The 20320-nt window shown below is 39.9% G+C and overlaps 1 protein-coding gene across 3 annotated transcripts in view; it reads right to left on the reverse strand.

Moving 5' to 3' along the window:
* LOC128688024 (uncharacterized) overlaps nt 1–15792 on the reverse strand; it is a 232074-nt gene extending 216282 nt beyond the window's left edge. For all 3 annotated transcript variants that reach the window (XM_070083757.1, XM_070083758.1, XM_070083756.1), the window contains exon 1: nt 15070–15792. In XM_070083757.1, coding sequence (XP_069939858.1) covers nt 15070–15786 — 717 coding nt within the window. In that variant the 5' untranslated portion in view covers nt 15787–15792. The remainder of the gene's footprint in view (nt 1–15069) is intronic.
* Between the last annotated feature and the right edge of the window lie 4528 nt (nt 15793–20320).

The raw sequence follows: 20320 nt of genomic DNA on the forward strand, positions 1-20320 counted from the left end.
TTTTGTTTGTTCATTATTTGCTATTAAACTACAGTATAAATAATGTAAACACATTCATGACTGCATATTGGAATGGCTATTTGAACAGGTATTGGACGGTGACATCATGTGTTTACTCATGAACACAGCAAAGAATCAAACATTTCTGCTACTGCTAATAATAACAATAGTAATAATAATAATAATAATAATAATAATAATAATAATAATACGACATAATTGAAGAAGGAAATTGTACAAAAATACGAGGGAGTGGTTGAGACATCGTCAGTGTGGCTTTGTTTATGCTGGAGTGAACATTAGTCTCCCTACTCTTCCAAACATTTCACAATAATTCAGCGGTTGAGGCAGTGGTAGAGGCAGTGATAGAGACAGTGATAGAGGCAGTGATAGAGGCAGTGATAGAGGCATTGGGTGAGGCAGTGGTATTTACTAACATATACGTATGTTATAAATAATAATAGTACATGTTAATATTAATAACATTTATAATAATAATAATAAATGTTATTCATAATGTACTATTATTATTTATAACATATATGTTAGTAAATATCACTGCCTCTATCGCTGCCTCTACCACTGCCTCTACCACTGCCTCTATCGCTGCCTCTACCACTGCCTCTATCACTGCCTCTACCACTGCCTCTACCACCGCCTCTATCACTGCCTCTATCACTGCCTCTACCACTGCCTCTACCACTGCCTCTATCACTGCCTCTACCACTGCCTCTACCACTGCCTCTATCACTGCCTCTACCACTGCCTCTACCACTGCCTCTATCACTGCCTCTACCACTGCCTCTACCACTGCCTCTATCACTGCCTCTACCACTGCCTCTATCACTGCCTCTACCACTGCCTCTATCACTGCCTCTACCACTGCCTCTACCACTGCCTCTACCACTGCCTCTACCACTGCCTCTATCACTGCCTCTATCACTGCCTCTACCACTGCCTCTATCACTGCCTCTACCACTGCCTCTATCACCTCTACCACTGCCTCAACCACTCCAGTCACACTCAATCTACAAGCACCAAACAATGAATTATTGTGAAATGTTTGGAAGAGTAGGGAGACTAATGTTCACTCCAGCATAAACAAAGTCACACTGACGATGTGTCAACCACTCCCTCGTATTTTTGTACAATTTCCTTCTTCAATTATATCGTATTATTATTATTATTATTATTATTATTATTATTATTATTATTATTATTATTATTAGCAGTAGCAGAAATGTTTGATTCTTTGCTGTGTTCAAGAGTAAACACATGATGTCACCGTCTAATACCTGTCCAAATAGCCATTCCAATATGCAGTCATGAATGTGTTTACATTATTTATACTGTAGTTTAATAGCAAATAATGAACAAACAAAACACTCACCACACTGAGTGGTGGGAGGGCTGGCTGCCAGTTGCGGGGGTTGGAGGGAGGGTAGTAGGGACTCGCAGGTGGCGGGAAACTTGAATATGATTTAGCGGCTGGGAATTTGGTGGCTGGGAATTTGCCGGTTGGGAATTCGCGAATGTGTGAAGCCCGCGAAAGCTGAAAACGTGAATGTTGAGGGAGACCTGTAGAGATTTTCATTAATCCATCTATGATATTTTCTTCAAAATTACAGTGGACCCCCGCATACCGCACGCATCGCATACTGTACAATCCGCATACCGCTCGCTTTTTCGCAAAAATTTTGCCTCGCATACCGCCCAAAAACCCGCTCACCGCTCTTCGTCCGAGACGCGTCCAATGTGCGGCCTGAGCCACGCTCACATGTTCCGCCGGTGGCATTGTTTACCAGCCAGCCTCCGCGGTAACATCCAAGCATACAATCAGAACATTTCGTATTATTACAGTGTTTTTGGTGATTTTTTCTGGAAAATAAGTGACCATGGGCCCCAAGAAAGCTTCTAGTGCAAACCCTACAGCAATAAGGGTGAGAATTACTATAGAGATGAAGAAAAAGATCATTGATAAGTATGAAAGTGGAGTGCGTGTCTCCGAACTGGCCAGGTTGTATAATAAACCCCAATCAACCATCGCTACTATTGGTGGGACAGCTGCTGTACCACCGTCAGCTGCTGCTGCACTGTCAGCTGCTGCTGCTGTTGTACCACCGTCAGCTGCTGCTGCTGCTGCTGTAGTACCGTCTGCTGCTGCTGTAGCATCGTCTGCTGCTGCTGTAGCATCGTCTGCTGCTGCTGTAGCATCGTCTGCTGCTGCTGTAGCATCGTCTGCTGCTGCTGTAGCATCGTCTGCTGCTGCTGTAGCATCGTCTGCTGCTGCTGTAGCATCGTCTGCTGCTGCTGTAGCATCGTCTGTTGCTGCTGTAGCATCGTCTGCTGCTGCTGTAGCATCGTCTATTGCTGCTGTAGCATCGTCTGTTGCTGCTGTACCACCGTCAGCTGCTGCTGCTGCTGTAGCACCGTTGTTGGTGTGGCTTATTGAGAATACCAAGAAACAATTAACCCCAGAGGATTTGCCACCCAGGATAACCCAAAAAAGTCAGTGTCATCGAAGACTGTCTAACTTATTTCCATTGGGGTCCTTAATCTTGTCTCCCAGGATGCAACCCACACCAGTCGACTAACATCCAGGTGAACAGGTAAAAATGCCTGGAACTAGTGCTCATATTGGTGAATTTAAAGCCAGCAAAGGTTGGTTTGAGAGATTTAAGAATCGTAGTGGCATACACAGTGTGATAAGGCCTGTTCTGGAAGAAAATGCCAAACAGGACCTACAGTACTCAGGAGGAAAAGGCACTCCCAGGACACAGTGTCTCATCAGTCATTGCTGCATCTTCAATAAAGGTAAGTGTCATTTATTCTTCATTTAGTAGAGTAGTACATGCACAATATATATTGTGCATGTACTACTCTACTATTGTGCATGTATCCTTCTCTTTGTGTGTAGGAAAATGTATATTTCATGTGGTAAAAAACTTTTTTTCATACTTTTGGGTGTCTTGCACAGATTAATTTGATTTCCATTATTTCTTATGGGGAAAATTCATTCGCATACCGAACATTTCGCATAACAATCAGCCCTCTTGCACGGATTAAAGTCGCTATGCAGGGGTCCACTGTATATAAGAAACACGTTACATAGCACATTAACATTACACATATACCCAGAGAATAAAAACTGACATAAATATGAGATTTGCTTACAAAGAGGCTTTATAGGAGTATCGGAAGAATTACGTTTTCTCTAGCCAAACACTGGGGGATAACTGTAGATAAATATTCCATTCGTATGCCTTCACTCTATATATAGCAATTCACGACCCTTGTAAGTTATTGCTTCTCTTTTATTATGATTATAATAACTTGTATTAATAATAACTTATAATAATTTGTAATAATAATAATAATAATAATAATATATTATTATTATTATATTATTATTACAGGTCCTCCATCACAAATCCGGCATCAATGGGACCTGTAGTGTGCCGGATTACTGAGTTTGCCGAATTACAGAGTGTTAGGTTAGAATACACTTAATAAAATTAACCAACTTGCCTTACACAGTTCATTGAACATTGGCAAAAATCGAACATGTCCGCTACTTTGAGCTCAATTTCAAGGTACTTTTTGTTATGAAAACAATCAAAATCATGTCTATTTCTGTAATATATCTTCCATTCTATCAAATGAGTCCAAAAAATGAGAATACAACCATAAAAACCATACGAAAATATACTGCAAAGAGGCGGCTAATGGCTGAGAAGTGAACTCCCTTATTTATCGTCCGTCTTTTTTATTTTTGTTGTACATTAAGAAGCATCTTTCCATCATACATTGCCCAGGTTTCAATGAGATAGCCCAACAAACAACAGAGAAAAAAAAATATTTACCAAAAATCATATATGGCAGGCCTAAGCCAGGTACTGGAAATAAGTCACTTTGACTTTTTTGGGTTATGCTAGGTTCTCTATACATACACTGCTATGTATGATAATCTATGTAACTGTAATTGTGTATACCCAAATAAACTTATTTACTTCTAGTCTGTCAACTGAGTACAAGAAACCGCCCATTCACTTATTTCAACTACCCAATAAAGTGGTCAGAAATTGGCAATTTGGTCGATTTAACACAAATTTCAACAGATGCCAATTTCAAAATAGGGTCCAGAATAAACAATACAGACATTCCTGGCACTAAAATAACATTTTCTCTGTTCATTAGTCATGGCTACAGGCCCCTCTTATATTACTCTTGCTTACCATTTGAAATTTTTATTCACAAAAAAAAAAAAGATTTACTGTTATGCAGACTACTGCATTATTGTAATAATTGTATAAATAATGTCAATCCATTCTTGACTCCGTACTGGAATTTAGACTGGCAGGCGGACAGGTATTGGACAGTGACGTCATTTGTTTACTCTTGAGCTTCGCTAAAGAATAGAACATTTTCGCTACTGTGAGCGCAATTTCAAGGTACTTTTCGTCTTGAAAGCAATCAAAATCATATCTATTTCTGTAATATATCTTTCATTCTATCAAATGAGACCGAAAAAATGAGAATATAACCATAACAACCATACAAAAATATACCGCTAAACGGCCGCTAATGGCTGAGAAGTGAACTCCGCTATTTATGGTCTGATTTCTTTCATTTTTGGTGTACGTGAAGAAGTATCTTTCCATCATACATTGCCCAAGTTTGAATAAGATAACCCAACAAACAACTGAGAAAATAATAATAATAATAATAATTATAATAATAAAAATAATAATAATAATAATATCTTTATTTACTACACGTACATGTACAAGGTATACAGGCCTAGCTGACATCAGTGACATACTACTGTATAGAAAGGCACTTGTTATGCTGAGTATTTCAAGAAAATTAGGTCAGTGTCCCAGGATAACACCCACACTAGTCGACTAACACTCAGGTACCCATTTATTGATGGGTAAACATAGACAACAGGTGCAAAGAAACACACCTAGTGTTTCTACCCTGGCTGGGAATCGAATATTTACCAAAAATCATATATGGCTAACCCAAGCCAGGTACTAAAAATAAGCCACGTTGACTTTTTTGGGTTATCCTAGGTTCTCTACACATATGCTACTATGTGTGATAATCTATAGAGAGAAAATAACTTTTTTGTTTCATGTTTATGGTGGAGTACAAGTGTATATCATAGTTAGCCCTGTGCTATACTCCGTTTTCTCTAATATAAGCCACCAAGACAAGGATAGGAGAATGGTATTTGTTTACCATATCCTCTTCATAACTCTGTCGAACTGCTCGGTGTTATGCCAAATATTATTCATTCTGGAGTATTTAACATGTTTTATGTTATTTATATTGTTTATTATGTCATATTAGATCAATTGTGATAGGCAAATAAGCTGTAGTGTTGATATTAGCGTAATAATAAAGTATATTCTCCTGCATCATGAGACTGAGCTCATGACAACCGACAGTGGCTTCAAAGCCACCTAATCTTTAGTGGATAATGTACTGTGTAGGTGCTTTACATAATGAGAAGCATTTCTTTTATTCATTGGAACCATGGCTAGGGCTAAAAGTAAGCAGGTTAAAACAATAAATGGAGAAAAAGAAATTGGAATGACTTATGCAGCAAGTAGCACCACCAAACAGTACCAGCAGGTTGGTGTGGCGACCCTGGAAATTTGAAATTATGCTAGCCAAAATTAGTGCCGAATAACTGAAGGCACCGAATAACTGATTGCCGGATTTGTGATGGCGGACCTATATTATTATTATTGTCAGAGCATCATTCCTTCTAAAAATTACATGAGAATGGAAGTGTTGGTCTTTATTTATTCTACTGTACCACTGTGGAGACAACCTGTACACAATGTAAAGTGTCTGTATGAATATTTATGAATCATAACTAGATGCATCATCTGTTTGTTTACATAGTGGGTGGGGTGGCCAGGCTGGCTTCCCAACACTACCCTACCTATCATATGACTTTCTACAAATAAATACTTGTCACCTTTCACCCTATGTTAAGAATATAAATATTTTAAGATAAGTAATGAGTGTACTGTATATGCATTTTATCGCTCTATGGAGCTTTAACCCTTTGAGGGTTTCAGCCGTACTAGTACGGCTTACGACCCAGGGTTTTTGACGTACTAGTATGCCTAAATTCTAGCGCCCTCAAATCTAGTGGGAGAAAGCTGGTAGGCCTACATATGAAAGAATGGGTCTATGTGGTTAGTGTGCACAGTATAAAAAAAATCCTGCAGCACACAGTGCATAATGAGAAAAAACACTTCGACCGTTTTTTTTGGAATAAAACAGCGACTTTGCACTGTATTTTCGTATGGTATTTATTGCTGTATTCTAGTTTTCTTGGTCTCATTTTATAGAATGGAAGACATATTACAGAAATTGAGATAATTTTGACTGGTTTTACAATGAAAAGTACCTTGAAATTGAGTTCAAATAGCAGAAATGTTCGATTTTTGCCAAAGTTCAAAAGTACAGTGGACCCCCGCATACCGATTTTAATCCGTGAAAGAGGGCTCATTGGTATGCGAAATAATCGGTATGCGAATGAATTTTCCCCATAAGAAATAATGGAAATCAAATTAATCCATGCAAGACACCCAAAAGTATGAAAAAAAAAAAATTTACCACATGAAATGTTAATTTTAATACACACAAACTGAAAAAGGCATGCACAATTACATGACACTTACTTTTATTGAAGATCTGGTGATGATTGATGGGATGGGAGGAGGGGAGAGAGAGTGTTAGTGTTTAGAAGGGGAATCCCCTTCCATTAAGACTTGAGGTGTCAAGTCCTTTTCTGGGGTTACTTCCCTTCTTCTTTTAATGCCACTAGGACCAGCTTCAGAGTCACTGGACTTCTTTCGCACAACATATCTGTCCATAGTGGCCTGTACCTCTCATTCCTTTATGACTTCCCTAAAGTGTTTCACAACATTGTCAGTGTACAGGTTGCCAACACGGCTTGCAATAGCTGTGTGAGGGTGATTCTCATCCATAAAGGCTTGCACTTTCAGCCACATTGCACAGATTTCCTTAATCTTTGTAGTAGGCAACTTCTTCAATTTCTCTCTCCCCTCCTCTGAACCAGTTTCCTCAGGTCTGGCCTCTTGCTCTTGAAGTTGATCTATCAGCTCATCAGTGGTTAGTTCTTCATTGTCCTCCTCCACCAACTCTTCCACATCATCCCCACTAACCTCCAACCCCCAAGGACTTTCCCAATGCCACAATGGATTCCTCAACTGGCATAATCCTCTCAGGGTTAGCCTCAAACCCTTCAAAATCCCTTTTGTCTACACATTCTGGCCACAGTTTCTTCCAAGCAGAGTTCAAGGTCTTCTTAGTCACTCCCTCCCAAGCCTTACCTATAAGGTTTACACAATTGAGGATATTAAAGTGCTCTCTCCAAAACTCTCTTAGAGTCAGTTGAGTTTCTGAGGTCACTACAAAGCACCTTTCAAACAGAGCTTTTGTGTACAGTTTTTTGAAGTTTGCAATAACCTGCTGGTCCATGGGCTGCAGGAGAGGAGTGGTATTAGGAGGCAAAAACTTCACCTTAATGAATTTCATGTCCCCATAAAGTCGCTCTGCCACGTCTGTAGGATGACCAGGGGCATTGTCTAACACCAGGAGGCACTTAAGTTCTAATTTCTTTTCAGTTAGGTAATCTTTCACATTGGGGGCAAATGCATGGTGTAACCAGTCATAGAAAAAGTCCCTAGTGACCCATGCCTTACTGTTTGCCCTCCACAGCACACACAAATTCTCCTTGAGGACATTCTTTTGCCTGAACGGTCTGGGAGTTTCAGAGTGATACACTAATAAAGGCTTAACTTTGCAATCACCAGTAGCATTGGAACACATCAACAAAGTAAGCCTGTCTTTCATAGGCTTATGTCCTGGGAGTGCCTTTTCCTCCTGAGTAATGTAGGTCCTGCTTGGCATTTTCTTCCAAAACAGGCCTGTTTCATCACAATTAAACACTTGTTCAGGTTTCAGTCCTTCACTGTCTATGTACTTCTTGAATTCCTGCACATATTTTTCAGCTGCTTTGTGGTCCGAACTGGCAGCCTCACCATGCCTTATCACACTATGTATGCCACTACGCTTCTTAAATCTCTCAAACCAACCTTTGCTGGCCTTAAATTCACTCACATCAGCACTAGTTGCAGGCATTTTTTTAATTAAATCCTCATGCAACTTCCTAGCCTTTTCGCTTATGATTGCTTGAGAGATGCTATCTCCTGCTAGCTGTTTTTCATTTATCCACACCAATAAGAGTCTCTCAACATCTTCCATCACTTGCGATCTTTGTTTCGAAAACACAGTTAAACCTTTGGCAAGAACAGCTTCCTTGATTGCCTTTCTGGTGCCCACAATAGTAGCGATGGTTGATTGGGGTTTCTTGTACAACCTGGCCAGGTCGGCGATACGCACTCCACTTTCATACTTATCAATGATCTCTTTCTTCATCTCTATTGGAATTCTCACCCTTATTGCTGTAGGGTTGGCACTAGAAGCTTTCTTGGGGCCCATGGTCACTTATTTTCCAGATAAAGCACCGAAAACACTGTAATACAGTGGACCCCCGCATAGCGACCTTAATCCGTGCAAGAGGGCTGGCTGTTATGCGAAATGTTCGGTATGCGAATGAATTTTCCCCATAAGAAATAATGGAAATCAAATTAATCCGTGCAAGACACCCAAAATTATGAAAAAAAAAATTTTACCACATGAAATATACATTTTCCTACACACAAAGAGAAGGATACATGCACAATAGTAGAGTAGTACATGCACAATATATATTGTGCATGTACTACTCTACTAAATGAAGAATAAATGACACTTACCTTTATTGAAGATGCAGCAATGACTGATGAGACACTGTGTCCTGGGAGTGCCTTTTCCTCCTGAGTACTGTAGGTCCTGTTTGGTATTTTCTTCCAGAACAGGCCTTATCACACTGTGTATGTCACTACGATTCTTAAATCTCTCAAACCAACCTTTGCTGGCTCTAAATTCACCAATATGAGCACTAGTTCCAGGCATTTTCCCTGTTCACCTGGGTGTTAGTCGACTGGTGTGGGTTGCATCCTGGGAGACAAGATTAAGGACCCCAATGGAAATAAGTTAGACAGTCTTCGATGACACTGACTTTTTTGGGCTATCCTGGGTGGCAAATCCTCTGGGGTTAATTGTTTCTTGGTATTCTCAATAAGCCACACCAACAACGGTGCTACAGCAGCAGCAGCAGCTGACGGTGGTACAGCAGCAACAGACGATGCTACAGCAGCAGCAGACGATGCTACAGCAGCAACTGACGATGTTACAGCAGCAGCAGACGATGCTACAGCAGCAGCAGCAGCTGACGGTGGTACAGCAGCAACAGACGATGCTACAGCAGCAACAGACGATGCTACAACAGCAGCAGACGATGCTACAGCAGCAACTGACGATGTTACAGCAGCAGCAGACGATGCGACAGCAGCAGCAGCAGCAGACGATGCTACAGCAGCAGCAGCAGCTGATGGTGGTACAGCAGCAACAGACGATGCTACAGCAGCAACAGACGATGCTACAGCAGCAACAGACGATGCTACAGCAGCAGCAGACGATGCTACAGCAGCAACTGACGATGTTACAGCAGCAGCAGACGATGCTACAGCAGCAGCAGCAGCAGACGATGCTACAGCAGCAGCAGCAGCTGACGGTGGTACAGCAGCAACAGACGATGCTACAGCAGCAGCAGACGATGCTACAGCAGCAGCAGACGATGCTACAGCAGCAGCAGACGATGCTACAGCAGCAGCAGACGATGCTACAGCAGCAGCAGACGGTACTACAGCAGCAGGAGCAGCTGACGGTGGTACAGCAGCAGCAGCTGACAGTGCAGCAGCAGCTGACAGTGCAGCAGCAGCTGACGGTGGTACAGCAGCAGCAGCAGCTGTACCACCAATAGTAGCGATGGTTGATTGGGGTTTATTATACAACCTGGCCAGCTCGGAGACACGCACTCCACTTTCATACTTATCAATGATCTTTTTCTTCATCTCCATAGTAATTCTCACCCTTATTGCTGTAGGGTTGGCACTAGAAGCTTGCTTGGGGCCCATGGTCACTTATTTTCCAGAAAAAAATCACCAAAAACACTGTAATAATACGAAATGTTCCGATTGTATGCTTGGATGTTACCGCGGAGGCTGGCTGGTAAACAATGCCACCGGCGGAACATGTGAGCGTGGCTCAGGCCGCACATTGGACGCGTCTCGGACGAAAGGCGGTGAGCGGGTTTTTGGGCGGTATGCGAGGCAAAACTTTAGCGATCAAAGCGTCCGGTATGCGGATTGTCCGTTATGCAAGGCGTCCGGTATGCGGGGGTCCACTGTAATACGAAATATTCCGATTGTATGCTTGGATGTTACCGCGGAGGCTGGCTGGTAAACAATGGCACGGGCGGCACATATGAGGCTGGCTGAGGGCGCACATTGGACGCGTCTCGGACGAACAGCGGTGAGCGGGTTTTTAAGCGGTATGCGAGGCAAAATTTTTGCGATTAAAGCAAGCGGTATGCGGATTAATCGTTATGTGATGCCAACGGTATGCGGGGGTCCACTGTAAACAAATCATGCCAAGCATCCAATACACGTCAACTGGTGAGTCTAATATTCTTTTGCAAGTGCACCAATATTATTTATACCAGTTTTTACACTAATGCAGTACTCTGCATAACAGTAAATCTTCTATTTTTTGTGAGAATAAAAATTCAAAGTGGAAAGCAAAAGAATGTAAGAGGGGCCTTGAGACGTGACTAATGAACAGAGGAAATGTCATTTTAGTGCCAGGAATGTCTTTCTTGTTTATTCTGGACCCTATTCGGAAACTGGCATCTTTTGAAATTTGTGTGAAATTGGCAAAATTGCTAAATTCTGACCACTGTACTGGATAGTTGAAATTGATAAATGGGTGGTTTCTTGCACTCATTCGATAGAAAAAATGGAGTTCTAGCGAAATATTCATGTTTTTTGTCAACTAGTACAGTGGAATTGGCCGAAAATGGGGCTCAAATTGGGCAAAATCGCCGATGCGTAAACATCGCCGAGACCGCTAACTTCGCGAGAGCATAATTCCGTAAGTTTTCCATCAAATTTCAAACTTTTGGTGTCATTATGATCAGGAAAAGATTCTCTATCTTTTCATAAGAGAAAATTATTTTTTTTTTTTTTAAATTTGGCCGACCCTGAGAACGAGTCTTGGAGAGGGCCTGTCGACCCTCAAAGGGTTAAGCATCATTGTAGTATATTATATGTGGGTGGGGTTGCCAGAAGGGCTACCACACCTAACTTCTTAACCCTTTGACTGTTTCAGGGCCCTCTCTGAAACTGTCATTCTATGTCGCCAAATATTCGAAAAAAAAAAAATTATTTTTTCTTATGAAAATGTTAGGAATATTTTTACTAGTGTTTTAAGCCTAAAAAAAAATTTTTGCCATCAGTACTTACCGAGATATAGAGCCGCAAAGTTTGCAGAAATCGACGTGCGTATGGCAACAGCGGCGACTGCCGCCCACCCGTTATTCTTTTATTTACTCTAATTCAAAGGTTTCTTGCATTTTTCAATATTTTTCTTTTCCAGGTAACTTATGTGGCCTGTGAGACCAATGTAAGGTGCATTGTTCAAATATACACTCATTATTTACAACACAATAACAGAACAAACTTTATCACTATTAGTTTGTGTATACACTTTGTTTACACAAACAAACAATACAAAACAATGTTTATTACTATTGTTCCATAATATATATACATATGTACAGTCACTAAGCACGTTCCTAGAACTGCTGCAGCTTGTGGAACTCTTTGAAACATGGGTATATGCAGAGGGGCACTTCACACTCCTCACACATAAAACGAGTGTCTCTGCGTGTTTGTGGGCGTTTTGTGGTATGCATACATACATAACACCTCTTCTGAGCATTTTTCTTGGCAGTAGTAGGAGGCAGTTGTATGGGGTAGTGATCACCAGGCCTCAAACGAGATGACGTCTGTGGGCGCTGGTCTATTGCAGGAGTTGCTCCTTTGTACTTTGCAATTATTTGTCTGATTACTGACAGGCAAAATTCACCATATTTTGGTGTTTTGTTGGTCTTCAACTTGTATATGTTATAAGCATTTAGCATAGAGATATCAACAAGATGGAAAAAAAGTTTGATATACCACTTATAACTCTTGCGTACACAGTCTGCAAACCCAATCTGCATGTCACATTTGTCCACTAAGCGCATATTGAGGTTGTAGTCCATGACAGCTGCAGGCTTTAGAATGGGTTCATTGGTCTCTCTGTTGTCCCTGCCACTGGGTACCATTTCGTTTGTGTGAACTGATGTCAACAATGTGACATCACGTTTGTCATGCCACCGAAATGCCATGATGTCATTGGCAGCAAAGGCTTGCACCTCACCTCTGCGAGTGCCAGCGTCGAACCTTGGCATATGTTTGCGATTACCACGCACTGTGCCACACACGTCTGTCAAGTTCACTCGCAAGAAATCACTGAGTAAGGGGCTTGTGTACCAGTTATCAGTAAATAACATATGCTCCTTACCAAGATATGGTTCCATCATTGTTCGAACCACATCACCAGAGATACCCAATAACTTCATGGTATCTCTCAAAGTATTACTGCCAGTGTACACAATAATATCTAAAACAAGACCACTTCTGCAATCACACAGTACAAATAGCTTTATACCAAAGCGTTTCCTCTTGCTTGGTATATATTGCTTGAATGAGAGTCTTCCTTTGAATAAAATCAAGGACTCATCAATAACAAGCTTCCTGAAGGGATAAAAATACATGCAGCACTTTTGTTTCAGGTACATAAACACATTTCTTATCTTATATAACCTGTCGCTTCTGTCAGGCCTGGTTTTGTCTGAAAAGTGTAACATACGCAACAGTATCAGGAAACGATTGACACCTATAATGTCACTAAAACCTGGAGTTGAAATCAGGCGATCTGTTGTCCAGTATGTGGTGACAGTGTGCTTATACACATGTGGCATAAGCATTATTGTGGCAAAAAACAGGTACATCTCTGCCACAGTTGTCTCCTTCCACTTGTGTAGCCGTGATTTTGGTGAAAGAATTGTATTTGCCATGGTGTATTCACAGTATGTGTTGGTTTCCCTGACAATGATGTCCATCAGGGGTTCATCGAAGAATAACTCAAAGCAGTCCAGTTCACTGGCATTGTTCCCAAGTGGACAAGATGGCTTTATTCCACTTTGTGTTTCATCAAAGTCATGGGGACTGGGAACAAACTCGTCACCGTCCTGCCAATCCCAGATGCGGTCTGCTGGTGGGGTCTGGATATTGTACCGTGGTTGTGGCTGTGCAGGTTGTGGTGGTGCAGGTTGTGGCAGTGTGGGGTAGGGTGAGGCTGGTTGTTCTGCTGAGTCAGCCGCGTGGCTAGTAGCGTGGCCCGGTGATGGTGCCACATGGGCCGTGCCACCCTCACTATCACCACCACTGCCTCCTCCCTCACTGTCACCATTCATACCCATCGTTACAATATCGTCATCTTCACTATCAGGTCGTGGTGTTGGGCCACGGGATGTGCTCCCAGAGTTTCTCCTTCCCCTTGGAACAACATATGAAACACTACCAGACCGCATGCTACGTCGTACATACTGGCTCTTCACTGGGGAATATTCACTCTCACTGTCACTAGAACTGCTTTCAATGACCTTGAAATCACTATCACTATCACTATCACTATCACTGCTATCATCAGGGTGTTGTACACGACCAAATAGTTTCCTCTTTCGTCCTGGTACAGGCGAAGGTGAATGTGAACAAGCCGGCACAGCACCAGAGGTCGAAGGTTGTGGGTCATCTGGGTTTTCGTCACTATTTACGTTATCCTGGGCACTTTTTTCGGTAACACTCACTTGAAAACCCTTGAATTCACTGTCACTGACATTTTCATCGCTGTTAGAGCTATCACTTGGGAACAAAAGACCTCCAATCCGCCGAGGAGTGAGGAACTTCTTACCGAGAGGCATGGTGAAAATGGACTGACAACATGGCGTTCCCACAATGCACCGCTAGGTCCCAGATTTTTTTCACAGGGTGCACACCGACCACTGAGACCCATTCTCTCCCGTGTAGGCCTACCAGGCCTTTGGCGCGCGATTTGAAGCCGCTAGAATTTGTGCGTATAAATACGTCAGAAACATTGGCTCGTAAGACGTATTTATACGTTGGAAACAGTCAAAGGGTTAAAGTAAATACTACTCACCTTTTGCCCTACATTAAGACTACGAATATTTTGAGGTAAATAAAGAGTGTACTGTGTGTGTATTTTACTTTTTTATTGTTTTTAATGCCTAATTCTATTGCTAACTTAATATATGCTAGTGTAAACTTGCTATCTGGCATTTATATGCATTTATCAGTGGAAAAAAATGCCGTTCTGCTTTCCAGTGATGTCTGCTTTCCGGCAGTAGCTTGGAACCTAACCTGCCTTATAAGTGGGGCCCCACTGTATATTAGAGCTGATTTCCTCTATTCTGTTTATTACAATATACAGTACACTACTGTATAAACATTTACAGATATACCAGAAATGTTATAAATAGTGCAAAGGTGACATTAAAATAATATCAAAGATGGCTGACACAAACCCACTACCATTATAGTATGCTCCTCACTTAGCAACAAATTCATTTACTGACATGGTCTTAGGAACGGAACTCCATCATTAAGTGAGGAGAGGCTGTATATCCAAAGCCCTGGAAAAATCAAGGTATCTAAAACATATTTATTGTCAAAAAGATTATCAATAAGATCAATTCTCACACGACAAGAGATAAACAGGGATAAACAAAATTTACAGCATTGATATAATACTAAAAACAAAATAATAATGTAACTCCCCTGCTATATATGTTATAAGGTAAATTTAAGTCATATTGCTTGAAGATATTTAAAAAAATGCTTGGGAGGTACATTATATTTTTATGAAATAGAGAAAAGAAGATAGTCTCACCTGTGTAGCATCCACCAGGTTTGACATGGTACTGAGCATGGAAGACTGTGTGAAGGATGGTAATTGACTCTGTAGAGGCAGTTGTGTTAGTTGTGACTGCACCTGAATATGAGGTTGTGTAAGAGTGAGAGGCTGTACTTGAATTTGTGATTGTGTGTGCATCTGAGGTTGTATATGAAGCTGTGATGGTGTATTCACTTGGGACTGTGTGTGTAGGTGTGACTGTGTGTGCACCTGAGATTGTGCTTGTACTTGTGAGTGTGTGTGTATCTGTGACTGTGTTAGCACTTGGGAATGAGAGTACACTAAGGATTGAGCAAGTGTTCGAGGTGTCACCTGCACTAAAGAGTTTGTCTGTGTTTGTGGCTGTGTAAGTGTCTGAGTATCCCCTTGAGAAAGTGGAAGCACCTGTGAGTGTGTCTGCAATAAGGACTGAGGTTGAGACTGTATGTGTGTCTGAGACTGCATTTGTGCTTGTGACTGCGTGTGAACTTGAGACTGCGCTTCTGGCTCTGCTTGCATGTGAACAAGCGACTCTGGAGGCATTACTGCTGAGTGCATAAGAGTAGCTCCGGGCTGAGATTGAACCACCACAGGGGAAACACTTGCACCACTGGATTGTGTGGATGTGTGTACGAGGCTCACTGCAGTGGGGCGACTGTTTCCCACCCCACTTCCACGCACTTTGTATACTCTGCGTCCACTATCATCACTCATCTGAAACAACTTAATGTTAATTTCACTATGCTAATAAAATATATTAAACATATTCATTCATCTTATTATTATTATTATTATTATTATTATAATCATAACTTAGTACTAAACCTACAAGGGTCATACAGCGCTGCTAAACATATTGATACAGTGCTGTATTCTTAAAATCTTTGATCAGTCATGCTCTTTTAGAGTATATTTAAACAAAAATTAAATTTATGGCTTTTTTAAATTAAATTTACCTGATTCAGCTCCACTTTAAAAATAAAGATGAGAAACTGAAGAACAATCTCTCTCTAAAATAAAATAATATGCAGTAGAGTATCAATGCTTTACAGTAATTTTCAATCTTAAATCATTTACTCTAATTTAATTCAAACTACTGTATTCTGTATAATAAGTTAATCGAGTACAGTAGGGTCCACTTTACAGCATTTCGTCTTACAGCGTTCCGCTAATATATCAATTTCAAATTATGACCAAAACTTTCTATATGGCAAGCAGTCTTTCAAATACGGCATGCTCCACCTAGTTTGTTTACATTCTCCATGAGCACATCTATTATGTCTGGAAACTTTCGAAAATTTCAAGTGTTTTAAAGTTATTGCATATTTTACATGTGTTCTGATAATAATACTTGTGTACCTGTATTTAAATATACTTACACACTGTGCTGGCATGCAGGTACACATTAAAATCACTAAGAGTGTCCCTCTAGTCTTAACGCCATAGTAATACTACATAATATGTATTACTCTTGGGCACATTGAATATCTTATTTTATGTCAATACAGACACTTTCATTAATCTATCTATGATATTTTCTTCAAAGTTATATAAGAACCATATTACATAGCATATAAACATGCTGTTTATATGCTATGGAGATGTGAATGCCAGGCAGAGAGGAAACATTACGTAATATTAATAATAATCACTCTTGAGCACATTAAATGTCTTATTTTATGTTAATATAGACATTTTCATTAATACATCTATGATATTTTCTTCAAAATTTTATAAGAAACATGTTACATAGCATATAAACATGCTATGTTTATATGCCGGGCAGAGGGAAAACATTACGTTTTCTCTGGTCCACGAAAAAAAACATGTATAAATCTGTGTATGGCCTAGTCACTCCCCCACTCCACTTTTGTTTACAATTCACGGCATGAATTATTCATTACTTCTCCCTTCGTTTATGATGGCATCTAAAGGTTGTTGTTAGAAACAACTAAATTCAGTGAAAAAGGTATGTGGAGTGGTGGTAACAATATGGCTCTGGGCAGCATTAACCCTTTCAGGGTCGCCAGGTCCTCTCAGAGACTGGTTCTCAGGGTCGCCAAATTTTCAAAAAAAAAAAAATTATTTCTTATGAAAAGATAGAGAATCTTTTCCCGATCATAATGACACCAAAAGTATAAAATTTGATTGAAAACTTATGGAATTATGCTCTCGCGAAGTTAACAGTCTTGATGATGTTTATGCATCGGCAATTTTGCCCACTTTGAGCCCTATTTTCGGCCAATTCCAGTGTACTAGTCAAAAAAAATTATAACTATTTCACTAGAACTCCATTTTTTCTATCAAATGAGTACAAGAAACCACCCATTTACCAATTTCAATTATCCAATAAAGTGGTCAGAATTTAGCAATTTTGCCAATTTCACACAAATTTCAAAAGATGCCAATTTCTGATTAGGGTCCAGAATAAACAAGAAAAATATTCCTGGCACTAAAATAACATTTCCTCTGTTCATTAGTCACGTCCCCACGCCCCTCTTACGTTCTTTTGCTTTCCACTTTGAATTTTTATTCTCACAAAAAATAGAAGATTTACTGTTATGCAGACAACTGCATTAGTGTAGAAATGGTATAAATAATATCAGCGCATTTGTGAAAGAATATTAGACTCACCAGTTGACGTGTATTGGATGCGTAGCATGATTTGTTGACTTTTGAACTTTGGTAAAAATCAAACATTTCTGCTAATTTGAGCTCAATTTCAAGGTACTTTTCATTGTAAAACCAGTCAAAATCATCTCAATTTCTGTAATATGTCTTCCATTCTATAAAATGAGACCAGGAAAACTAGAATACAACAATAAATACCATACGAAAATACAGTGCAAAGTTGCTGTTTTAATCCAAAAACACGGTCAGTTTTTTTTTTCTCATTGCGCACTGTGTGCTGCAGGATTTTTTTTATACTGCGCACACTGACCACAAAGACCCATCCTTTCATATGTAGGCCTACCAGCTTTCTCTCACGAGATTTGTGGGCGCTAAAATTTAGGCATACTAGTACGTCAAAAACCCTGGTGCATAAGCTGTACTAGTATGGCCGAAACCCTGAAAGGGTTAAATATCATATAGCTATGTAGCCCTGGCTACCTACCGGCTACCTACAATGACTTCCTACAAATAAATACTACTCACCTCTCATCCTACATGAAGACTACACATATTTTAAAGTAAATAATGAGTGTACTGTATGTGTATTTTATCTCTCTGGGCTGCTTTAAATATCATATATTAAGTATGAGGCATTGAGCCAAGGATACCTACACCTGACTTCCAACAAGTAAGTACTACTCACTTCTCACCCTACATTAAGACTACAAATATTTTAAGGTAAGTAATGAATGTACTGCATAAGTATTTTATGCATTTATATGCATTTATAAATGGAAAAAATGGCATTCTGCTTTCCGGCAATAGCCTGGAACCTAACCTGCCATATAAGTGGGGCCCTACTGTACAAGTTTATAAATCAACTTCCACATAAAATAAATGAGAAAAAGCCAGAAAGCAGACAGACAAAGCCTCAAATATTGCAAGTGAACCGGTACATCCTACATTATTGGGTAAATATACCTACTAGAACTCCAGTGCTTTTTACATGTGCAATATCTGTAATACTTTTCTGTTTTTTTAATTTTACATTTAGTCATGTTGATTACACATGCTACAATAAATTCATTGGGAAACCACTAGACCCACAGGTGTCATATAGGGGGAGGTTATCAAATCTGATCCAAGGAAGAAGAGAATGGCCCCAATTCCTTGGATCAAGAGCCATTCATGTGACATGTTTATACAAGAAAATCTGCTGCAAACAAGTCCCTAGAAAGTAAATAAAAACTTAACAGTACTTCTTTATATAATTTAATTTATAAAGCCTATAAAACAACAAAAACTGTATGGGATAAATAAAATAATGTGCTGTAAAGGTTAAGTTAATACAGTGGAACCCTGGATTTCATCCAGTGAGGATACTGTACAATTCAGATTTCGACCACTTTTTTGGGTGAAATTTTACCCCGAGTTTCGTACCTCCGCTCAGAAATCGTCTGTACCAGACACATCCATCTAGGCCGTTCATACGTTAAATGTCTTATTTTAGGTTAATATTTTTTTTATTTATTAACACACTGGCTGATTCCCACCAAGGCAGGGTGGCCCGAAAAAGAAAAACTTTCACCATCATTCACTCCATCACTGTCTTGCCAGAAGGGTGCTTTACACTACAGTTTTTAAACTGCAACATTAAATAGACATTAATATAGACATTTTCATTAATCCATCTATGATATTTTCTTCAAAATTATATAAGAAACACATTACATAGCATATAAACATGCAGTGTTTATATGCTGTGGAGGTGTGCTAGCCAGGCACAAGGAAAACATTACATTTTCTCTGGTCCAGCATCAGAAAAAACGTGTATGAATCTGCGTTGGCCCAGTCACCACCCTTAATACGTAACGTTTTTGTTTACAATTCTCAGCATGAATTATTCATTATTTCTCCCTTTGTTTATGATGCCATCTAAAGGTACTTGTTAGAAACGATTAAACTCAGTAAACATGGTATGTCGATGGTAATAATATGGCTCTGGGTCACATTAAATATCATGTAACTAGGAAGTGGAAGAGTTGGTGGAGAAATATCACCCTAACAAAGCTGTTGCAAGCCATGTCTGCATGGTCAAGTGACTCTCAAGCTGGTCCTAGTGCCAGTAAAAGACAAAGAAGGGAAGTAACCCCAGAGTGGGCTTTGATACCTAAAGTTCTTATGGAGGAGGGTTCCCCTTCCAAACAATAACCTGTCCTCCCTCTCCCTCCTCGCCATCTTCCATATGCCAATAAGTCTCTTCAATAATGGTAAAAGTGATTTAAATGTTCATTTACCCATTAAAATTAGTCATCTATATTTATTTCTCATTGTTTTCTATATGTAAAACTATAGTTATTCACCATAAAATGTATTTTTTGTTAATATTTTTGGGTGTCTGGAATGGATTAAATGGATTTACATTATTTCTTATGGGAAATATTACTTTGGTTTTCATCCATTTCGGATTTCGACCGACCTTCTGGAACAGATTAAGGACAAAAACCAGGGTTCCACTGTATGTGTGAAAGTTGTCTCATTCTACGACATGTGAGAGATATGTCTGTATTAATTAGGAACTTTCCTCTCAAAGGGCTGTCAGGTCATGACTTTCAATCAATTTATGACCAGGTAT

This window comes from Cherax quadricarinatus, chromosome 10 (assembly GCF_038502225.1).
Source record: "Cherax quadricarinatus isolate ZL_2023a chromosome 10, ASM3850222v1, whole genome shotgun sequence".
Lineage (NCBI taxonomy): Eukaryota > Metazoa > Arthropoda > Malacostraca > Decapoda > Parastacidae > Cherax > Cherax quadricarinatus.